This window comes from Mycteria americana, chromosome 7 (genome assembly GCF_035582795.1).
Source record: "Mycteria americana isolate JAX WOST 10 ecotype Jacksonville Zoo and Gardens chromosome 7, USCA_MyAme_1.0, whole genome shotgun sequence".
In the NCBI taxonomy this organism is placed as follows: domain Eukaryota; kingdom Metazoa; phylum Chordata; class Aves; order Ciconiiformes; family Ciconiidae; genus Mycteria; species Mycteria americana.
In genome coordinates, this window is record NC_134371.1 from 44,280,494 (window position 1) to 44,299,555 (window position 19,062).

A 19,062-nucleotide genomic window follows, 5' to 3' on the forward strand; every position below is an offset into this window, starting at 1 on the left:
CTCTACCATGGGATGAAGTACCTCAAGTACAGATCTCATTTCCCAACAAGCTCATGGTAGTATCACTGTGGGTATTGATAGCAAATGGCATTGTCCATCCAACAGCAATTGCCAACAAAGTGGAAGGTCTGTTTCCTTCCCCAACTTTCAAGTTTCAAACCAGCGCTCCCCTCACGCCCTAGCCAGCCTGAGCAGAGGATTCAGCCCCGGTTATCAGCTTGCTGCTGAGACTCCTAACCACAAGACTGTGATGTGAGAGGATCCCAGCAGTACTGGACACATTTCAAAGGGTTTTCAAAATAAAGATTAGCAGAGGGCACATACATCCAGAGAGTACTTGTTGCAGTTGCTAACTTCCCAGCGCTGAAACCCTTGATTAGATTTAGCCCCACTGTTCTCCTCTAATTGCTTCTGGTTAGTGCAGTGTTGCAAGACCTGTAACATCTTATGTCTATGCATGCATGCAGGTAACTGGTGGTTTGTACAGACCTGTGTGCAAAAAGGACAAGCCTTGCTCCAAGAAACTGAACTCTTCCCTCTATCTAGTTTTTTTTATGAACTCTCTTCCTGCCGTTTCAAAGCTGGTGCTTCAAAAATAGCTATCTCCATCCAGATGACAGCATGTAAGATTACTAACAGATAAACAGATTGAGGAATTTTGGGACAGTCTTCTGTACCTGCTGTGCCCAAGCACAGCACTACAGCGCAGGAGAGTGGAACTGGTGACCTGGATACCAATTTTCAGCCACACTAAGAACACGTAGGTCCACCTGGAACTACACTGAGCCTGCAAACCTCCAGCATCGTTGTCCAGAAGGTGACTTTATAATATATCTGTAGGCAGGCAAGTCTGAAAATGTTGGCTGTATCTCCATCCTCGCCCGCATTTACTTTTTATTGACTGAGGCTGTACAAAGAAGTGCACAGTAGGACTCATTTAAAAAGCAAGCAGTATAAGAAATAATTTTAGTTCTTCAAAGAAACCGCAAAAGTCATAAATATCACTTATATCCACCTGCCCAGTCTTTCAATTCAAACCACTTGTGTGGTTCAGCATCTGCCAAAACACTCTGCCTGCTCTAGGACAGGACGCCTTTGCTCTTGATGCTCTAGCCCCATGCAATAACCATGGCAGGGCTTGTTGGTGCTTTTTTTACTTTCTGGCATATGATATTTGGCATACAGCATATTTACAACAGAATGTTAGACTGAGGTGCAAATGCAGATCTAATCTTTTCGTCTCTCTTCTTCACATATAAGAAAGCCTGACAGGAGATTCAGTAGAGGCTAGGAAGGAATTCCTCCCGTTTGCATGGCATATCGCATTGGCTGGATGCATTATACAGAGAGAAGTTTTCTTCTGAGGCAACATTGCCGAAGGCAGGTTACTGGGCTTGATAGATTAAAGACATGAACCAAAACAACAACGCTATGTTCTCATGTTAATCATCAGGCTGTTCTCAGGCCTGTAGTTTTAAATTTGGCTGAACTGAGGATCAGTTGAACAGGGCTTGTTTTGTCACATGATTTTTAGTGTTCGCAGTAAGCTGTTAACAAGCTCTGGCAGATTTACGGTCACTAGACATACTTCTGCAAACACACTGTTTACAATTACAGTGAATTCACAGGGCAATGACCACAGAGGGATTGCTCACTCTATCTGGATGTAATGTACATTACCATAAAGCCATAAGAGAGCATTCCTGTGCTAGGGTCTCGTGGCAGGCTCCTGCTGAAAGTAGTGGCTAGCCGAATCAGTGAACCTTAAACTGGAAGCACAGGACCGGCGACTTCACCCATCCAGTGTTCTATATGTGGTCTCAAGAAACTATAAAAATATATTCTCTAAAGCTACAGCAATAATATTTCATAACTACTAGAAAGATGAACTTGCACTTTTGTGTTTAAATGCAATGGAAAATAGCTATGAGCTAACATCCTCAAATTTTCTTGTGATATTTTAAGATATTTCCAGGTATTTGTCTAGAATATGGATTTTTAATTTTTTTTAAGATTCTACATTCAAAAGGGTCAAAATAAATTAGTAATCACCAATAAATTAGTAACAGTGCTAAATATTAGCAATCTAAGTGTTTTGAGAAAAATATTCTGAAAATGCAAAAATTTCACAGCCCGACAGAGATGGCAAAAACAGTATAAAGAAAGAATTAGAGGTGAGCTCCTAAATAAATTGCTAAGACAATACCCATCATCAAAAAATGTCTGTTCCCATCTTTTGAAAGCCTGCCCCATCATCTTGTACTGAAAACTTCACCTCTCCAAAAAAATGGAACCCATTCTCAGGGCTTCAAATTCTCTTTCAAGTAGGAAATTCCCCCAAAAACTATTTACAATACTACTGCTACTTTGGTAAGACAAATAAAAGATAGGGAAGTCCACTTAAAAGCAGCTTCTTCATTATAATTTGCCATTTTGCCTGTTTTGTGGCTGATGCTGTAGCTGTTAAAACAAATTGACTTGGCAGGTGAAAATTATTTAAAAAAAAATCACTATTACTCAAAATACTAAATAAGTGCATAAGCATACAAAACCCTGAAATAATCAAAGCAGGAACTGCAAGGCATTCGTTATAAAATTTTCTTAGTATCTCCTGGACTGTGCTAGAGATAAAAAAAAAAAAAGGAGTGTATATTTAACCTGCCAACTATCATAAATAGCTGTAAACTACTATTAGTACTGATTTAGTTCCATCCATTATCTCTGAAGAGCAGCTCCAAGATTCTGACCTGTTGCAAACCTGGCATCATAGACTAATGTATTTACACATTGCTAAATCTTAAAAAAATTAAGCAATAAAACACAGCTAAGCAGACAGCTTTCCAATGAATTCAATTAACTATGCAGCTTTAAATGGACTCTTCTAAGATCATTAAATTACTAGTCACTTCTGTATTATATAAATATGATAGTAGCATGGTTTGGATAATCTGAATATTAGTTCCTTCTGTTTCCATGTTCAAGCTAACATAAAAAGTTGTTATTCTACCTATTCTTGTGAATAACAGCTGGTTTGTTCTTTTGTAAATTCTCCCAAGCCTTGAAAAGAATAGTCTTGCAATGAACATTGAGGAGGAAATACCTTTTAATAATAGACAATTACTTAAAAAAAAAAGATAAGGTGAATATCGTACTTCTAAGTTTGGGATTTGCTTGTTTTCTTTGCTTTTGAAGGTACAAACTGTGAGCTGGAAATAGATGAGTGCTTATCACAGCCGTGCCTGAATGGTGCGACCTGCTGGGATTCCCTGGGGAGCTTTGCCTGCTCCTGTGCACCGGGCTTCCTCGGAGACCTCTGCGAAACCAACATTGACGAGTGTGTCAGCTGGCCATGCCTCAACGGGGGACAGTGCACAGACAATGCCAACGGGTACGTCTTCTACAGCTGGGTAACGCTAATGTGAGGTGCTATTAGCTCCTCTGCAGATGGGAATGCTACAGGAGCCGGCACCGCCAGGTAGCTGATTCAATTTCAAATTGTGGATTTCACTCCTTGATCCTGCACTGATTTAACTTCAAATTTGAAAAGAATTAAAGAATGCAAGTCTGGTGTCAGAGCCAGTAGGACAACAAAACATTTATGGCAAAGACTGATCAAGTGGTATGTCTTTCACATTTGTACTTTTACTTTAAATATTTACAAAGTGTTGTTTGTCTGGCCCTGAGGAGTGTCATTTACAGATGAATTCTGTTTCTAATGCTCATCAAACTTTAGTTTCCAAGAGAGATGTAAGAGTGTATAAAATTGAATTTGCCAACAGCAGCTGCCCACACTGACAGACAGAAGCATTAGAAGAGAGAGGCAGAGGAAAATTGTAATAATAGTAACCATAGTAATAGATATCATTAGGAAATGTGTCAGGAACTTTACAGGCACATAGGACAACAGCTCCTTATTCAAAGCAACCTGCAGTCCATGGACAAAGAAAAAATAAATAAAGAGAATACAAGGCAACAGAAAAGTAAGTTTCTCCACCTGATATTAATAGTCCTACACAGAGGTCCAAGCACAGCCCAGGCAGCCAGAGCTCTGGCATTCATTCACCAATACTGGCTTTGCATACTCAGCATGAGATTCCCAAAACTGAAAGTGTATATGTATAAGCTCAAGTCTATGTTATAAAAAAAAAAAGCTGAAAGTTCATAAGCATATTCATGCAGGCTCTCCCTTTGCCAGTATTTGTCCTCTACTGTGTATTTTCCAGCTTTTACAAAGCAGTTTTGAACATTTTAGTGCTGCAAACATCAGTCCAAGAATCATGTCAGCGAAAGGCATGCTTGCCTTGAATGAGAGGGGGAAGAGATCATGTTCTGGGAATGAGCTTTTGTACAGTGTGGTGACGTGGCACCAACCTTGTGGAGCTCCTTCTCAGCAGTGCTGTATTACTCTGAACAGGACAAAGCAATTTACTATTTTCCACTGTAGCTAAAGCATGACAGCAGGGAGAGGGAGGTCACCTTGCACCCAACTAGTTCACAGCAGACCCACTTAGTAACCTGCAAGCCTTTTAGGATACATGCATGAGGTGAGCAACTGGAGTACTCATTCAGGCCAGACTTAATCCTATTCATTTTTCCCCTAGCTTTTAAAGCTGAGGTACATGTAAGAGCAATTTTAATTGGCTTGTAATACTGCAGGATATCTGGAGAACGATTGGAGCTTTTTCCACATTTGTTACATGATGAAAAGGACTGGACAACAAAGCAATTCAAAACAGAAGGGTGTCTAGCAATTTCCTTCCTTTTGTGTATTTTTGGGGTTAAATGAAGGATTGTAGTCTTTAAACAGTAGTTTTCCTTTTCTGACTAACGCTACAGTACAGCTGAGGCTTTTTTGTGTGCCACCAGCTCTCACAGAAGTGTGAGAGGCAACAGATTTAGCATTTAAAGCCAAAAATACAAACACCAAACCAAATTATCTCCCCAATTTCAGACCAATTCTTCCAGTGAGGTTTCATGAATGCAACAAAGTATAACTTGTTCTCTTAAAAAAACCAGTTTCACATTATTGCACATTTCTTATTTAAATTCAACGATTTAGAGGTGCCTTAGTTGAACCTATGAAACCTGGTGTGCGCAAGCACAGAGGATACCTCTGCATGCTTCAAGCCTTTTTTCCATAGGAAATATTCCCAGGACCTTCAATGGTCTTTTCATTGCATAGGAAAGAACATCTGCACATATTGCTTTCTGCATATTGTGAGAACATGAAACAAGAAGGCCAAAAAATGTTAGGTAGAATATCTAAGAGTATCACTCTTAATAGAAAAAGCCATCTGCCTGCTCAGTCACAGCCGGCCCACAAGCAGGGTACCCACCAGAATTCCTGAAGGTCGACGGCAACACCAAACACTTGAAGATACCTGAGAAAAAAGGCACACAGGTGGAGCTTCACATTAAGCAGCGAGTTGTGAATATTCCTCACTGCTCCTTCATTCCGGACCAAAGGGAAAAAGGAGTGTGGACTAAGGCAGAAAAAAAAAAAATCTTTCACCACAAAGCTGAACAGCACCAAACTGAAGGCACATGGAAGAAATGTGGGAAAAATACAGCAAGAGAAAGAGACTTCTGTTTTGAGAACATACCTCGGAAGGAAAATTATTTTTCTGATTCACATCTTCCTCATTACTTTTTATATCCTACATTCAAATGCCACCTGGTCTAAGTCATCTCTGATTTTGATTTAAGAATAATCCATACACTAGTAATAAACTGGCCTGCCAGAAGTTTCTGCTTATGTAAACTTAAATAGGGTGGTAAAATGTTTACGCTTTTTGGTTCATTAGACTGCAGGAGCCAGTTGTTCTCTGATGCTCCCTTATGTTCAACAATTTCACTTTCCCTCCGTATATTTACTCCAAGTCTAAGACTTAGATATTAAGCACAGAAATTATCAAATAAGTATACTTACCTCTCATTCAGCAAGATTCCCCATGATTTCAATTGTACAATAACCAGTGTATCATTTTAATTTAAAATAAAACAATACAAGAATAAATTTTTGTTTCTGATAATTATTATGAGACAAAGATCATCCAAGCATGCACATTTAACATAGTTATCATGCAAAGGCCTGTCTTTTCTTATGACATGTACAAGTTGACCTTATACATTATGACCTGGGCATAGGAGTTATGTATTTTATAATAACTAGCTCACCTGAAAAAAACCACAAACAAAAAACCCCAGACGTTACTGATTACCTGCACATTGTTCACTTACATATACTAGCTTGTTTACTTCTAAACCCATAAAAGTAACATTGCTATCAAAATGAAGCTTGTATTACTGTTGTTATTGGAACTATGCAAGCAATTGACATTTTTGTACTAACCTAACAACAAAAAATATTGGTTTTTGTCAAAGAGAAAACCTCACTTAGTCGAGGAACAGAAATTGCCTTACTGTTTGGCCAATTCAATATCTATCAGTCCAAGAGAAAGGGATACTAACACACTTACTGCCTCTTCCCTTTTCATTTGTGAATAACGTTAAACATACAAAAATTACACTGGAATTGTCAGAAACTTTTTTCCCCAAAACTGAAAAAAGAAAAAAAAATAAATCAATAATTCTTAGAAGAAATGATCTGTCAAAACCAATTTGACTTCACAAGCATATTTTTTCCCCAGACAAAAATCACATATTTCAGGAAAAAGCTCATTGTTAGTTCCCAATGGTTTCTCCTAGAGCACCGGATGGTGGTCTCGAGCCTGGTCTCAATTGTGCAAGCGGCTAGCCAAGGCTACACAAGAAGTCTGCGTAGGTTTGGGAACAAAGCCCAGATCTCCTGACTTCCAGCTACAGTGACCATTGCATTCTGTGTTGCAGGTACAGCTGCAACTGTACCGGTACTGGATTTATGGGGGTACACTGTGAGACCCTAACTCCCTTATGTTGGTCACAACCATGCCACAATAACGGCACTTGTGAGGACAATGCTGACAATTACACATGCCACTGTTGGCCAGGTAAGCTCTAAGTTCTCCTATAAACACTCTCTTTCCTTGTGTAGTAGATATGTCCTCATTTATTTTGCTGATACAATAAAAGGTTGAAGCTATATAACTTTAAAAATACTCTATGGGCTTATGTTTAGACGGGCTTCACTCCTCATCACGAGTCAGAGCCCTATGGGTAAGTTGCTCTGTCTTCCAGCTAAGGAATTCCCTGCACAGCAGAAGTTGGCAAAAACAATAGTGCCAGTATTATGGTGTAAAGACAGGAGATAAGTCAAAGTTGGGATCCATCTTCCAGTTGCTTAGTCCTTCAACCCATGTGATACATAAATGAATCACTGCTGCAGCTGACCATTTTTTACTCTTCACTAACATGACCTTTAAATCAGTCTAAAAACTTATGTTTCAATGCAAAATATTGTCTGTTTATAAATAAAAATTAAACTAGGTGTTACATTGGGAAACTTGTCTCCTTCATATCACCAATGCGAGTTCTTCTGTCTAGCAGTGCGGGGTGAAACACACTGGGCTGCGTTCTCCTCTACGAGCAATGCTTGCATATCCAGCTGTTTGCAAAAATGCTCCCACAGCCCCAGTGGGGACAGAGACGCTGCTCTTTGAGAGCCTTTGTGAATCTTTCAGCATGCGGACTAACTACAAGAAGCCTCTCTAGAAAGTTTAACTTGCGTGTTCTTACTGAGGACACAAGAACACAGCGCACTGCGAGGAGTAAATGCCACAGTGGTGTTGGACTACACAGTCCTCAGTGCATTAGAAATGGAAAGATTAGACAGAGTCCTTAGCGTTTTCCAGATATCGGGGAGTTTTGTGGCACTTCAAACTCCAGATAAAGCGCTTTAAAAATACGAAATAATTTATACTCCCTGCCCTCCTCTGTCATAGGGAGGTGATGCAAAAGGAAAACTTCACACAACCTGAGAACGTACCTACACCACAATGCAGGACCTTGTCATCCACGCAGATCTCCACCTTACTTCCTAAAAAAATACCAAAGCCTGTAGAGCACAGCAAAGCTCAGCTAGCTATTGCAGAATAGCCGTAGCAATATCCTGCTGCTGAGCCCTGACAGAGAGCTGCAAGGAAACGTTCGCACCTTCCAGAAGCGGAGGGAATCTTTTAGCACATGGCAGAGTCTGAAACCAAGCGCATCTAATATTCACAGTAATATTTTCAGGTCTGGAACGACTGGCTAGCACATCAGTTAAATGCCTTCTCCTCGCGGCTCTCCGCAGGCTATGCAGGTTCCCGCTGCGAGGAGGACATCGGGGAGTGCAGCAGCAGCCCCTGCCTCTCCGGCGGTGACTGCGTGGAGCGCTCCTGGGCCGGCCACTACGGGAGCGTCCCAGGCCTGCCGCCGGCCTTCAGCTACGACAAGGCCGAGGGCTATATCTGTAGCTGTAAGCCCGGCTTTACCGGTAAGCCTCCTTTGGTGAAAGCTTAGGAAACGACGTGCCGCAGTGTGCTGTTGCTTAGGCCTGGCTGTAAATAAATCTTTCAAAAAGTTACGTGTTTTCAGGTGCCATAGCGCAAAGGGTCCCTCTGGTGGTCACCAGACACACGTTTCAGTAATGGTTTGTATGGAATAAAAGGAGTTGGTTGCACAAGCTGTGAACGTAGCAAAAGAGTAGCAGGCTCCAGGTACAGCCCCTACGGCAGCCCAGGCAGCAGGAGGGAGACGTGGTCTCTTCCACGGTCTTGTCTAGGAAGCTTCGTCGCTCATAACCCCATTTGCTTGAATTATGCCATAAACTTCAGTTAGTGGGTGTTTTATCGTGAGTTTGACATTCACTGCGCACAGGTGTTATATTACATGCATGAAAACAATGAATAATAAATAAGAGAGTATTTTCATAAAACAACCGTGAAAACTCTCAAGCTTTTGGTGTCTCTGTCCTCATGTAATTCTACGTAGCAGCACTGGGGACTGGCAGGAACACTTCTTCAGCTGAGCACAAGGCAACATTTTGTGTAAATTCGGCAGTGTAGCATATTGGTGATATTCTACAGCTTAAATGAAAAATAATTTCAAATTGTGTGCATAGCTGTGTTCTCAAGGAAAAAAAACTATCAAAATTACAGATACCTGTAATCCTAAGAAAGAACATGTGTTGAGATTTACATTTAACACAGCCTACACTATTTAGCACAGCCAGAAACAAGTTGGGTTTCGCTTGTACACTTCTAGGTTTACAGTATTTTTCTGTCAACTCCATGCCTTTTTTTTGTTCTGAAGGAAAAAATACTTCATAGCTAGATTAATTTAACAGTCTTCAATTTCTCATTCAATTCATCTCCTGCCTGTGTCTCCCAGTGAGTAGCACAACTGAAGTCTCCAACATAGCAGAGACGAAAAGTATGTGGAGAGCACAGCTTTCACTCTGAATTCCCAATTTATTTTTCTTCAAACTGGCATTGAGACTTGTTTGCTTTTGTTCCATCCTTTCCCCTTAACTGTCCTTCCCTATCCTGTCACTAAGTGTTGCTGTTGTACTTTTGTTCTACCTAAGACGGTATAATATGAGGCTTCTACTAAGGCTTGCGATATCCCCCAGACTATCCTAAGCACCCTTACCTCTTCACATGCCACTTCTTTCTCTTCGCTTCCTTCCAGTGATATCCAGCTCTCAAGTTTCTTTTCCTCCCCTCTTGCCCTAATTTAAAAAATCCTGTGCTCTGTCACACAACCCAGAAGGTGTTCCCTTGTTTAATCATCATCCTTTATCCTCCCACTTCCATATCAATTGCCTTCACCTGGCTTGTTTGCCTAATTTGGGTCATGATTCTGCTGGTTTCCTTCGCATGGAGGACTCTTTTACTCCCCAGGGAGTCAGTGGACCCATGTACCGACAGATTCTAATCAGTCTGAAAAAAGAGTGTCAGAATCTATTTAAGTCAATTAATCTTAAATCAATTTTTTCAATAGGTAAGCTCCTAAATCACAATGCAGGACTCCCCAAAGCACAACTGAGAGAAGTCTTGGAGACCCTGAAATTTCTGCTGACTTCACATACAAATTACATTACATTTTTTAAAACCTTATGTAAGTTTAGTTATCCACATACCTGTTGGATACTATATATAACCTTCATTAGGAAAAAAACAAAGTAGTTATTCTTACCAAACAGTGTGCCCAGGCAGCTGGAGGCATGAAGAACGTAATCTTTAACAGGGATGTCTGTAAAAGCTGTATGTGAGATGTCATTCAGTAACATGCTGCAAAATAATGGAAAAACAAGGTTAATCGTGCTACCCTTGTCAGCTCCTTCCCTGCCTTTGTTTTTCAGCAGGGCCTAAATTTTAAACTCTTTTCTTGCTGGCCTGTGTGAGATACAACGCAGTCAAGCAATTTACATATTAATAGAGAAAACAGCAAGATTGCTCTAACTGGCACTTAGCATCCTAGGCTCCCAGGCTTTGCTCCAACAGCCCTTAGGTAAAACGCAACCAATCTCCCAGTCCTCCCAGTAGCACTGCGCATTTCTCTCTGGCCTTTCTCATTCCCCCAGGTAATCTGGAAGTGGAATCTCAAAATGAGCCTCAGCCTCCTTGTATGTCAGAAGCGTTGACACAAAAAGTCTATAAGGAGGAGTGGAAACATTAACTTCTGATGGTGATAAGTAATTTCTCTAATTATAGCCAAATTCATGATGAATAAACCACATGTTTTAATGGGAATTAAGGAAGATTTAGGATTAGAGCTGGTAGCAGTAGTATGATTCAAGGTAGCAGATGAATCCCTGATCAGGATCAGTATATGGGTGCTTATCTAATGTATATGAACTAACAGTCAGCTGGAAAAAAAGTCAGATCCTTTCATCTGGGTATCAGTACATCCCACTGACAGCCAAAGTCCTACATTTCTGTGGCTGTAGGTCAGGAGTTCTTCCAGCCTTAACACCTGAATAGTTGTATATGCTTTAGATGTAAAACCTGAGATTCCTATTGAAACAGGGCAAAGATTTTCTTCAATAAATTACATTCAATATTTTATTATACCTCTTTCCTCAGTAAAGCATTTGCAGAACATTATAATCATACTTCACTGTTCAGGGTAATATGAAGAAATAATAATCCATATACCCTGCATTGTGAGGGCAGTATCTTGTTCTAGATGGTGATCGTTCAGGTACTTGAAAAATAGTCAGTAGTCCTACTAAAAGTCTTGGAAGGAACAAATCTGCAACCAACGTTATTTACACAATTTGATTCTTAAAAATAAAAAATAAAAGTCCCAGCCTGGAGACTTTATGCCAGCTAGGAACTCTTTGACGCCATTGGAGATATGCCTTATCCCGGATCCAAGACAGAAAATTCCTGCACAGGTTCTACAAAGGGTTAAAAGTTCTCCAGCTCCCTTTTAAATCAAAGGGTTTGGGGATACTCAGATTTCAAGAGGTCTCAATAGTTCTGCAGTAGCAAGCCCTAGATTTTTTTATATTACGTTGCTCTGCTGGCCCCCTAGCACAACAGTACTTTTAATAGATTGCGCTTTCTTTTAAAGGGCTTATGATTTGTTACTGCTAGCTAAAGGCAATAGTTACCCTAGTACTGTGTCCTTTCATATCATGGATATATTGTATTGCTCTAGCACTGCACATTTTTTAAAAAGACTGTTATTTGAAAGGTTAAACTTTTCACTTTCCTCATGAAAACCTGTGGGAAAGGAGGAGGGCAGAGCTGTGCATTTGGTAGTGACTTATTTCACCAAGTTGTAATAAACTTAACACCATGTCAAAATTAAAGAGTCTCTGAACTTGCAAGGTCTATCAAGTGACACATTCCAGCATTGAACTGAGCCTGAGGAGCGGTGAGTGTGCAAGGCTCCCTGTGCCTCAAAAGCAGTGCTGCCCACGGTCCCCAGGTGGGTGGGACAGTGTCACTAGCAAGGATGAAGACCATCCATTTTGCTTCAGCAGAATGAGTGTAAGAGGAGCAGAGCCCACTAACCCGTTTGTAGGCAGGGTGCCTGCTGCCTGCTGACATGCAGACGAGTGCTGGCTGCTGAGGACCTTACCACTTCTGGTGTCTTGTTATCAGCTATGTGCCAGTTGTGCCAGCAGCACTGCTGCTTCCTTTGGATTCATGAATTCCTAAGTGGTTTTTGGCCTTTTTGTTTATATTTGTCTTGTTTTCTGTTTTCCCCTTTTAAATGGCCTTGGCCCTTTTCCCAGTCTGTTGGACTGCTGCAGGAGAAAATGATATGATCAGACTGGTGTCGTATGCATATTGAATTCCTGGCGTATGCATGGGGGAAAGAAACTGTCTCCTGGAGCCAGAAGATGAAGGCAGATAAATGGCCAGTATGGGAGAGTGCTGAACACTCAACTAACTAAGGAGAACCTCAACCCAGATACTGAACTGTGAACATCATGGGACCAGTGCTTAAAAACTGAATCATTTGGACTCTTACTCTGCACTTAAGCCAGGGTGAAAGAAACACAGAAGCACACAGGGGCATCGGGCTTCCATTTCCCTACACATCTCTAGATGCTGCTATAGCCAGACCACCCAGCAGATGACAGGGTAGACTATGTCTCAGTCAGCTGTACTCCTCTCCCCTGGCCTGTGACAGTATTATACAGACATAAATATTATTTATGAGTAATGGGTAGGATAGAAGGCACTTTATCACTAACTTGGGAAGCTTAAAATGCATACATATATTTTTGGTTTCTTTATTTTTTAAATCCCCTTCTTAACCATCAGTACAATGATCACAGAGCCGCCATCTTTCTTAGATATATAAAGCGACGTGAGTCTTACAAAAATGAAATCAAGCAGATGAATAGCAGAGTTCTCATCTTGTCCCCAAACTCCAAATTTTATTTTTTCCTTTATTTCCTTGTCTGTCCTTCAGCTGTTCACACCACAGTAGTCAAATCATTCCTCCATTACAACAGGTTAATTCACTTTATTTCATGGCCCGTCATCACAGTTTAAAAGGTTATTTTCTCTTGATTCTGAGACCTTAGAAGAAGACCAGACTGTTCAAGCAAAGAATGAGGATAAAAAAGGAGGATATACAGAGAGAAAAGACGATTTTTAAATTAAGAAGATGTCAAGGACACCTCTTATCTTTTCAGTGGGACTCAGGCTTCTCCCACAGGCAAGGCAAGCACTCAAGTTCAAAATTAACAGGTCTGGAGGTACTGTTAGCTAATTATTAGTCCCATACAAGCAAACGTTCAAGAAGGAAAATGCTGCTACTATCAAGCACTCATTCAAGGTTAGCTGGTTTAAGGAGAAATTCCAAAACAAGTACTACACATGTGAAACGCTGAAAAACAGAATTAAGGCTTGATGTATTTATAGGCTTCTTACCACTCTGGAACTGCAGAGAGGCTGTAACAGAGATGTAAACATATGTCTTTTCCACCTAAACTCAATTCACAATCAGTACAGGATCCCTTTTACACTGTTAGACTGCTGTGAAAGGTTCCTTTACAAAATCAACTTTGTGGTGCTGGGCAGTTGTGCAGCAAAACATGAAAAAGTGTCACTATTTTCTGAGCATGGGAAAGAAGTTACTGCTTTCCTAGAGATATTTCTACAGTGCTGCCCTATCTCCGTTCCAGACTCTGTGATCTCCATATATTCCCTGGTTCAAAAGCACAGGGGGGAAGGAGGAGGAGGACCATCTCTCACTGCTCCCAGCCAGTCTGTAGCAGCTCCAGCATTACAAGAGCAGTGTAGGCAAGGGCTGTACCAACACAGGATGCCCTCAGGGCCTGGCAGGCACTTGCTGCCTGTAAAAACACTACACAAAAAAAGACAATTAGCACTTTAAAGTACTTTTTCCATCTCTACTAAAGCCTCTGATCTTGAAAGAACATTTGGGCAGGCTTTTAATGATTCTATCCTCTAATACTATTTAACATTTCTTCTCGGTAGCATCCTAGTAAGGAGTTGTTCACATTGTCATCAGAATTGGTTCCTTCTCAGTTTTCCCTTCCTCCTCTACTTTTGTCACGGAGTTCTTCTTTCTCCTCTTTTCTCTTAATTTTTGGAACTGGTCAGGATATTATCTTTGAATGACAGAGTGTGTGCTTTAGCCCTGGCCTGTGGACTACTCTAGGGAAAGAGGCAGACAGCTTTGCAAAAGGTTTCAGACTCCGAGAATGCAGCATGCTCACTAGTTTCTTGCTTGTCTCTCTATTCACTATTGATCAAGCTGCTTTCTTTGCAATAAGCACTAATCACTTTTCACATGCTTAGCTCCCAGACCAAACTCATTGTTAGGTTAGTCTCATTAGTCTTTCTCTGGATAGTCCCCCAGAAGGAAAGCTGAGGTTGAACTCACAGTTTGCACACTCTGTACCGTAATGGCCATATGAAGGAAGCACACCTCAGAACACTGATGGCAGCACTGAAATTAGGCTGTATCTGGAGAAATTTATGAATTTGCCATTCCTTTATCAGTTTCCATTACAGAACTCATGGGACATTTCTATTTCATTTCTACTGCAGGTAGTGCTCCTCTTCAACACCTGTAAGAAATACCATTTAGTGCAAGAAAGTGTAATTTTTACATTCTTCAGCCGTATAAATCACCACAGCAGCTAAGACTGACTTGTGTTATTCATGACAGCTCCTTCCTTAACAGCGTATATCTTGAGATACTTTGTGAAAGCCTAATAGCATTTTTTTGCAAAAATTAATCTTGTTATGACTCAACTTGCCCCCCTGCATGGCAGCAGACTGCAAGAGTGATTGTTTAAATGCACCAACCCTAGTTGTAATGGTTACCTACTGTTTGTCACTGGTTAAAGAATTCTGATTTAGTGGGAGACACTTCAGAAAACGGCAGCGTGTATCTCGAAGTGATATTGATACCACCAGATAATCTTTCTGTATTTACCACAATATTCTGCAGCTTGGGTTTCACGTCACTAAAATCTGAACATTTCATGAATACAAGCAAAATCAGTCATATGTCATTACTGTGAAGTACATAAGCATTATCCCCACTTCAGAAAAACAGAAGAAAAGACTAAGGTCCAATATGATCATAAGGTATGACATTACCTTATGAACAGTGGAGTCTCACAGCAACCCATGGAGGATGCATTTGGACATCATTATCAGATCCACTTACCATATTTAATGTGCTCCAAGTAGAGACGGAAATAGTTTCAGATCCTAGGTACAAAATATGAACCTAGCATGGGCACTAACTATGCAGAGGGCTCCTTTTAATGAAATAAAATTCAGCTTTACTGAAAACTTCAGCTTGTACCCATTATTCCTATTGTACAAGGGAACCTTTTGACAAAACAGTAATTTTACTGGCAATGACGATCTATGTTAAAATTTTGTAAAAGCTGAACAATGATAATTAAGAAAGGAGCCCTTGAACTTTTCATGACAACGCTTTGCAGAATTAGCCCCCAGACCTGACAATTTGTTTACAACTCTGAGAATGACATTTAGGGCCCTGATATACCTATGTATATTTTTTCATGAGCAATATGTATTACATAAGAAGTATCTCTCCTCTTCTTGTTGCAAGTTGCACTGGAAATGCAAAGAGATCGCAGCCATCACTTCTGCATTATTCAGCACCAAAAGAATGCACAAATGTCAAGATGTTTGGGGTTTTTTTTGAGTTAGAAATATAGGAAATTACAACATTAGGAAGCATCTACCAATATTATTTTCAGAACGTGTATAGAGTTTTATGCTTTAAAATTTCACAACTGACCCATTATTACTATGATCTATTTTCTCTAGTTACACTGATATGTTAAGTTGTATAATGTAGTCCGACGTGATTGACAGAGCCTGCAAGCAGTGGATATTTTGAATCTGGCACATCTCTCTGAGTTAAACAGTGTTGCACATAAACACTTTTTAGCATGAAAAGCTTTTCTCCTTGAAGGGAAGGAGGGGATGAATGGCTTTTCATCCGTAAGCTCCCAGATCTTGCAACACGCAGACAGGTAACATCCTTAGATTTAAGGAATTTCTAAATCCAGTACCTGACAGAAAGTGCTTTAAAAAAAAAGCAGCAGGAATAATACTTTTCAAGCACCTATTATTTTCCTGACACTCATTCCTGGTGGGTCATTCCATCATATGATTGACTACTTGTTAAAACTAGTCTAAATATCCAGTAAGACTTTTCCTTCTGGGGCTTTCTTCAGGCTCTACCTACTTACCTTTTTGATTTCTTTCTTAATACTGTGAATAAACTTTTCCTAGCCTTTTTAATTGGCATACCTCAGATATTTATAGTCTCCTACAATGCAGTTTTGCCACCTCTTGGCTGAGCTTATGAACCTGCTCAGTTCCATCTTTCCCTATTGAACAATCTCTCTGGCCTTTTCATTTCTTGCTTGCTTTGTCCCAGCCCAGCAACATGTTATGCAGCCTGGAACCGAACATAGGACTCACTCCCCTACTCTTCCTGTTGTTGAAAAAACAGTAATCTTAATTTCCCTAATATAAACAGAAACTGCTGTGTATCTCCTGATATCGATCCTAATGCTCGTTCTACGTGTCTAGCACACCCTGGCATTACAGTTGATCCTATATGTTTCCTAAAGAGAGGTGTTTCTTGCATATACACATACATCCAATGGCAAAGAAAACGACTAATGAAAGTAGAGTTTAAAGTGTGGTCTAAGTGATAACCATGCACAAACCTGAGTGAAAGCAAAGGTATTGCACATACTAAAATGACAGCAGAACTTTGCTTCTCTTCTTAAGAATTTGATTGTCCATCTCAGGAGCTACTTTACAGCATATGGTTTTTAGCAGTGGATTGTATAAGCCTATATCATTCTGGTCAAATTACAGTCAAATTGCAAAGTCAAGCAGATGCGCAACTTTTCCCCAAACAGAAATGAACTTTCTTTAAATCTACACATCACACAGTTATCACTAATCTGGAGAAAGTGCTTAACAAGCAGACAGTAAACAGAAGACTTGTGCTATGGGACTAATATATTTTACTTCCTCAATACATTCTAATTTATGGAATATTTAAGGTCAAATGTCAAGTGATAAACAAAATGACCCAATTTAATAGTTCAATGTTTTACTCAACAGATGATTCCAAAACCAGCCTTAATAATCTCACCATTGTGAACCCCATTAAAATCCAGTTTATTGGAAATATAGTAAATTATACAACCAAACATTTAAAAGGCATTACTTCTCTTTTTCCCCCCATAACGGAGGAACTCAGGAGTGACATTGGAGAAGCTGGAGGAGTTCAGTCAGAAATAGCCCATGGGCAAGTAGTTCTGAACCATATGCATGTATGTATATATGTGTGTTCACACGCACATATGTGCTAATAAACACATATATAGACATATATATGTGAACACATACATAATAGCTGCTTCAGAGTACTTTATTGCTCTGCTTATAGAAAGCCTTTCTTTGATCACTAATTAAAAAGGTCCACAACTTTCATCTTTTCTATTTTGAAGTGCATAGTTTTCTGGCTGGATTGTTTTGTGGTAAGAATGAAAGATTTGTCTTTGTTCCTTTCTGCAAGATTTGCAGCATGCCATGTGTATGCTTGTTAATAAGCAGAGTTTATACTGATCTTCATTACTAATTAATTATTTTAATTGCATGGCTTCTGACAGTGGGAAATGTGTAATGTTTGCATGCCAAACCTGTATATATTTGTTATGCAAGGAATACTGACCTATATTCAGATAAAAAGTCAAGACACATGAGTAAATTTATTTAAGATTAAAGTATGCAGGCTGCTGTTACCTTGCTATGGCATCAAATATAAATGTTATAATTGCATTTATTACTTTGTTCCTGTAGAGGTTACAGGTTTTATATAGCTTAGCCACTGCGTTTTCACTCTCACAGATTTTTACACGCCTTTGAAATACCATTTCTCACGTATAAACATCCCCAAATGACCCACAGCAGTGGGATGGCATTCTCATTCACCCTTGGTAAAGGGCTTTACTTGGTAAGCTGCTATTTGTATTACCTCCCCCCAGAAAAGTATAAGCTGCCCTAATATGTGAAAATATGCAATTTGTTTGAGCTAACATCAGCATTTTAGTACCAGCAGAGCTCTGACAGAACTAAGAGCTCTTTGAGAACTAAGTTCTCTGTACTCCTTCCGTACTTATTAGCCAGCAGAGGGAGCATGAAATACGGTGTATGTGTAGCATCTGATACACATTAGCAAAATCTAGTTTTAGCTGATACTTCAACGCAGTCATTAGAGCCTGATCTGGAAGATGCTGTTTCTCAAAGACTTTGTGATGAACACTGTTTGCTAGTCCAAATTCTTAACATCCATTTCTAGCTTTTGCACTACACAGTTTGATTAGCAGAATCTTTCACATGGAGTTCAGGGATATTGGTCTTCAGCCAGTCATGCAAAGTCCACTCAGAGCTGTAAGAGCTATGGAAAAAACAAGCACTACGGTTTTAAGTACAGAAGAGTAATTTGATGACCCAGATCAGGGCTATTCTTAGTTAAAATCTGTTAGCACCTTGGAGGCTTGGCTTTCACACAAGAAGAATAACATAATTTTCCATCCCAAAGTATTGGGTTTTGCTGATTATGCCAGTGATCCTGCTGATGGAGCTATTGGGGTGAAAGGAGGCAAAGGAATTCCTGTCCTGCTAAAGGCTAAGCACCCACAATGAATTTTGCACATGCTCGCTTGACAAAAAATATGTGTTTGACCCAAGCATTGTGCAAAATATTCATTTTTTCTTCTTGATCCTTAAAATACCAGCAAAAGACTATTTCAGACCCTTACATAAGGTTCCCATAATGCCAGTGGCATAAATGACATCAGTTTTTAAAGCATAAAAGGCACCTCATCTAGGCTCAGAAATGTCAGTAGTAATTACAAACTTTGTTTTCAAGTATAATCAATTCTTTATTTATGGTGTGAAATGTTTTTTACCCTTTTGAACTTTCGCTATTCTAAGCCAAGCAATATTGTTGGCATGTTCCTTTAAAAATAATTGCTTCTGGACTGAGAAATTGAATGTCAAGTTCCAACTTGATGTAAATTAAATGGGTTACATTAATAGTCTGGCCTGTGGTAGAAGTGAGTGTTTCGAT

At 39.9% G+C, this 19,062-nt stretch overlaps 1 protein-coding gene across 1 annotated transcript in view; it reads left to right on the forward strand.

Moving 5' to 3' along the window:
- Positions 1–19,062, forward strand: part of CRB1 (crumbs cell polarity complex component 1) — a 108,718-nt gene that overhangs the window by 37,011 nt on the left and 52,645 nt on the right. The window contains exons 4-6 of the mRNA XM_075509154.1: positions 3,193–3,388; positions 6,850–6,989; positions 8,231–8,413. Coding sequence (XP_075365269.1) covers positions 3,193–3,388; positions 6,850–6,989; positions 8,231–8,413 — 519 coding nt within the window. The remainder of the gene's footprint in view (positions 1–3,192; positions 3,389–6,849; positions 6,990–8,230; positions 8,414–19,062) is intronic.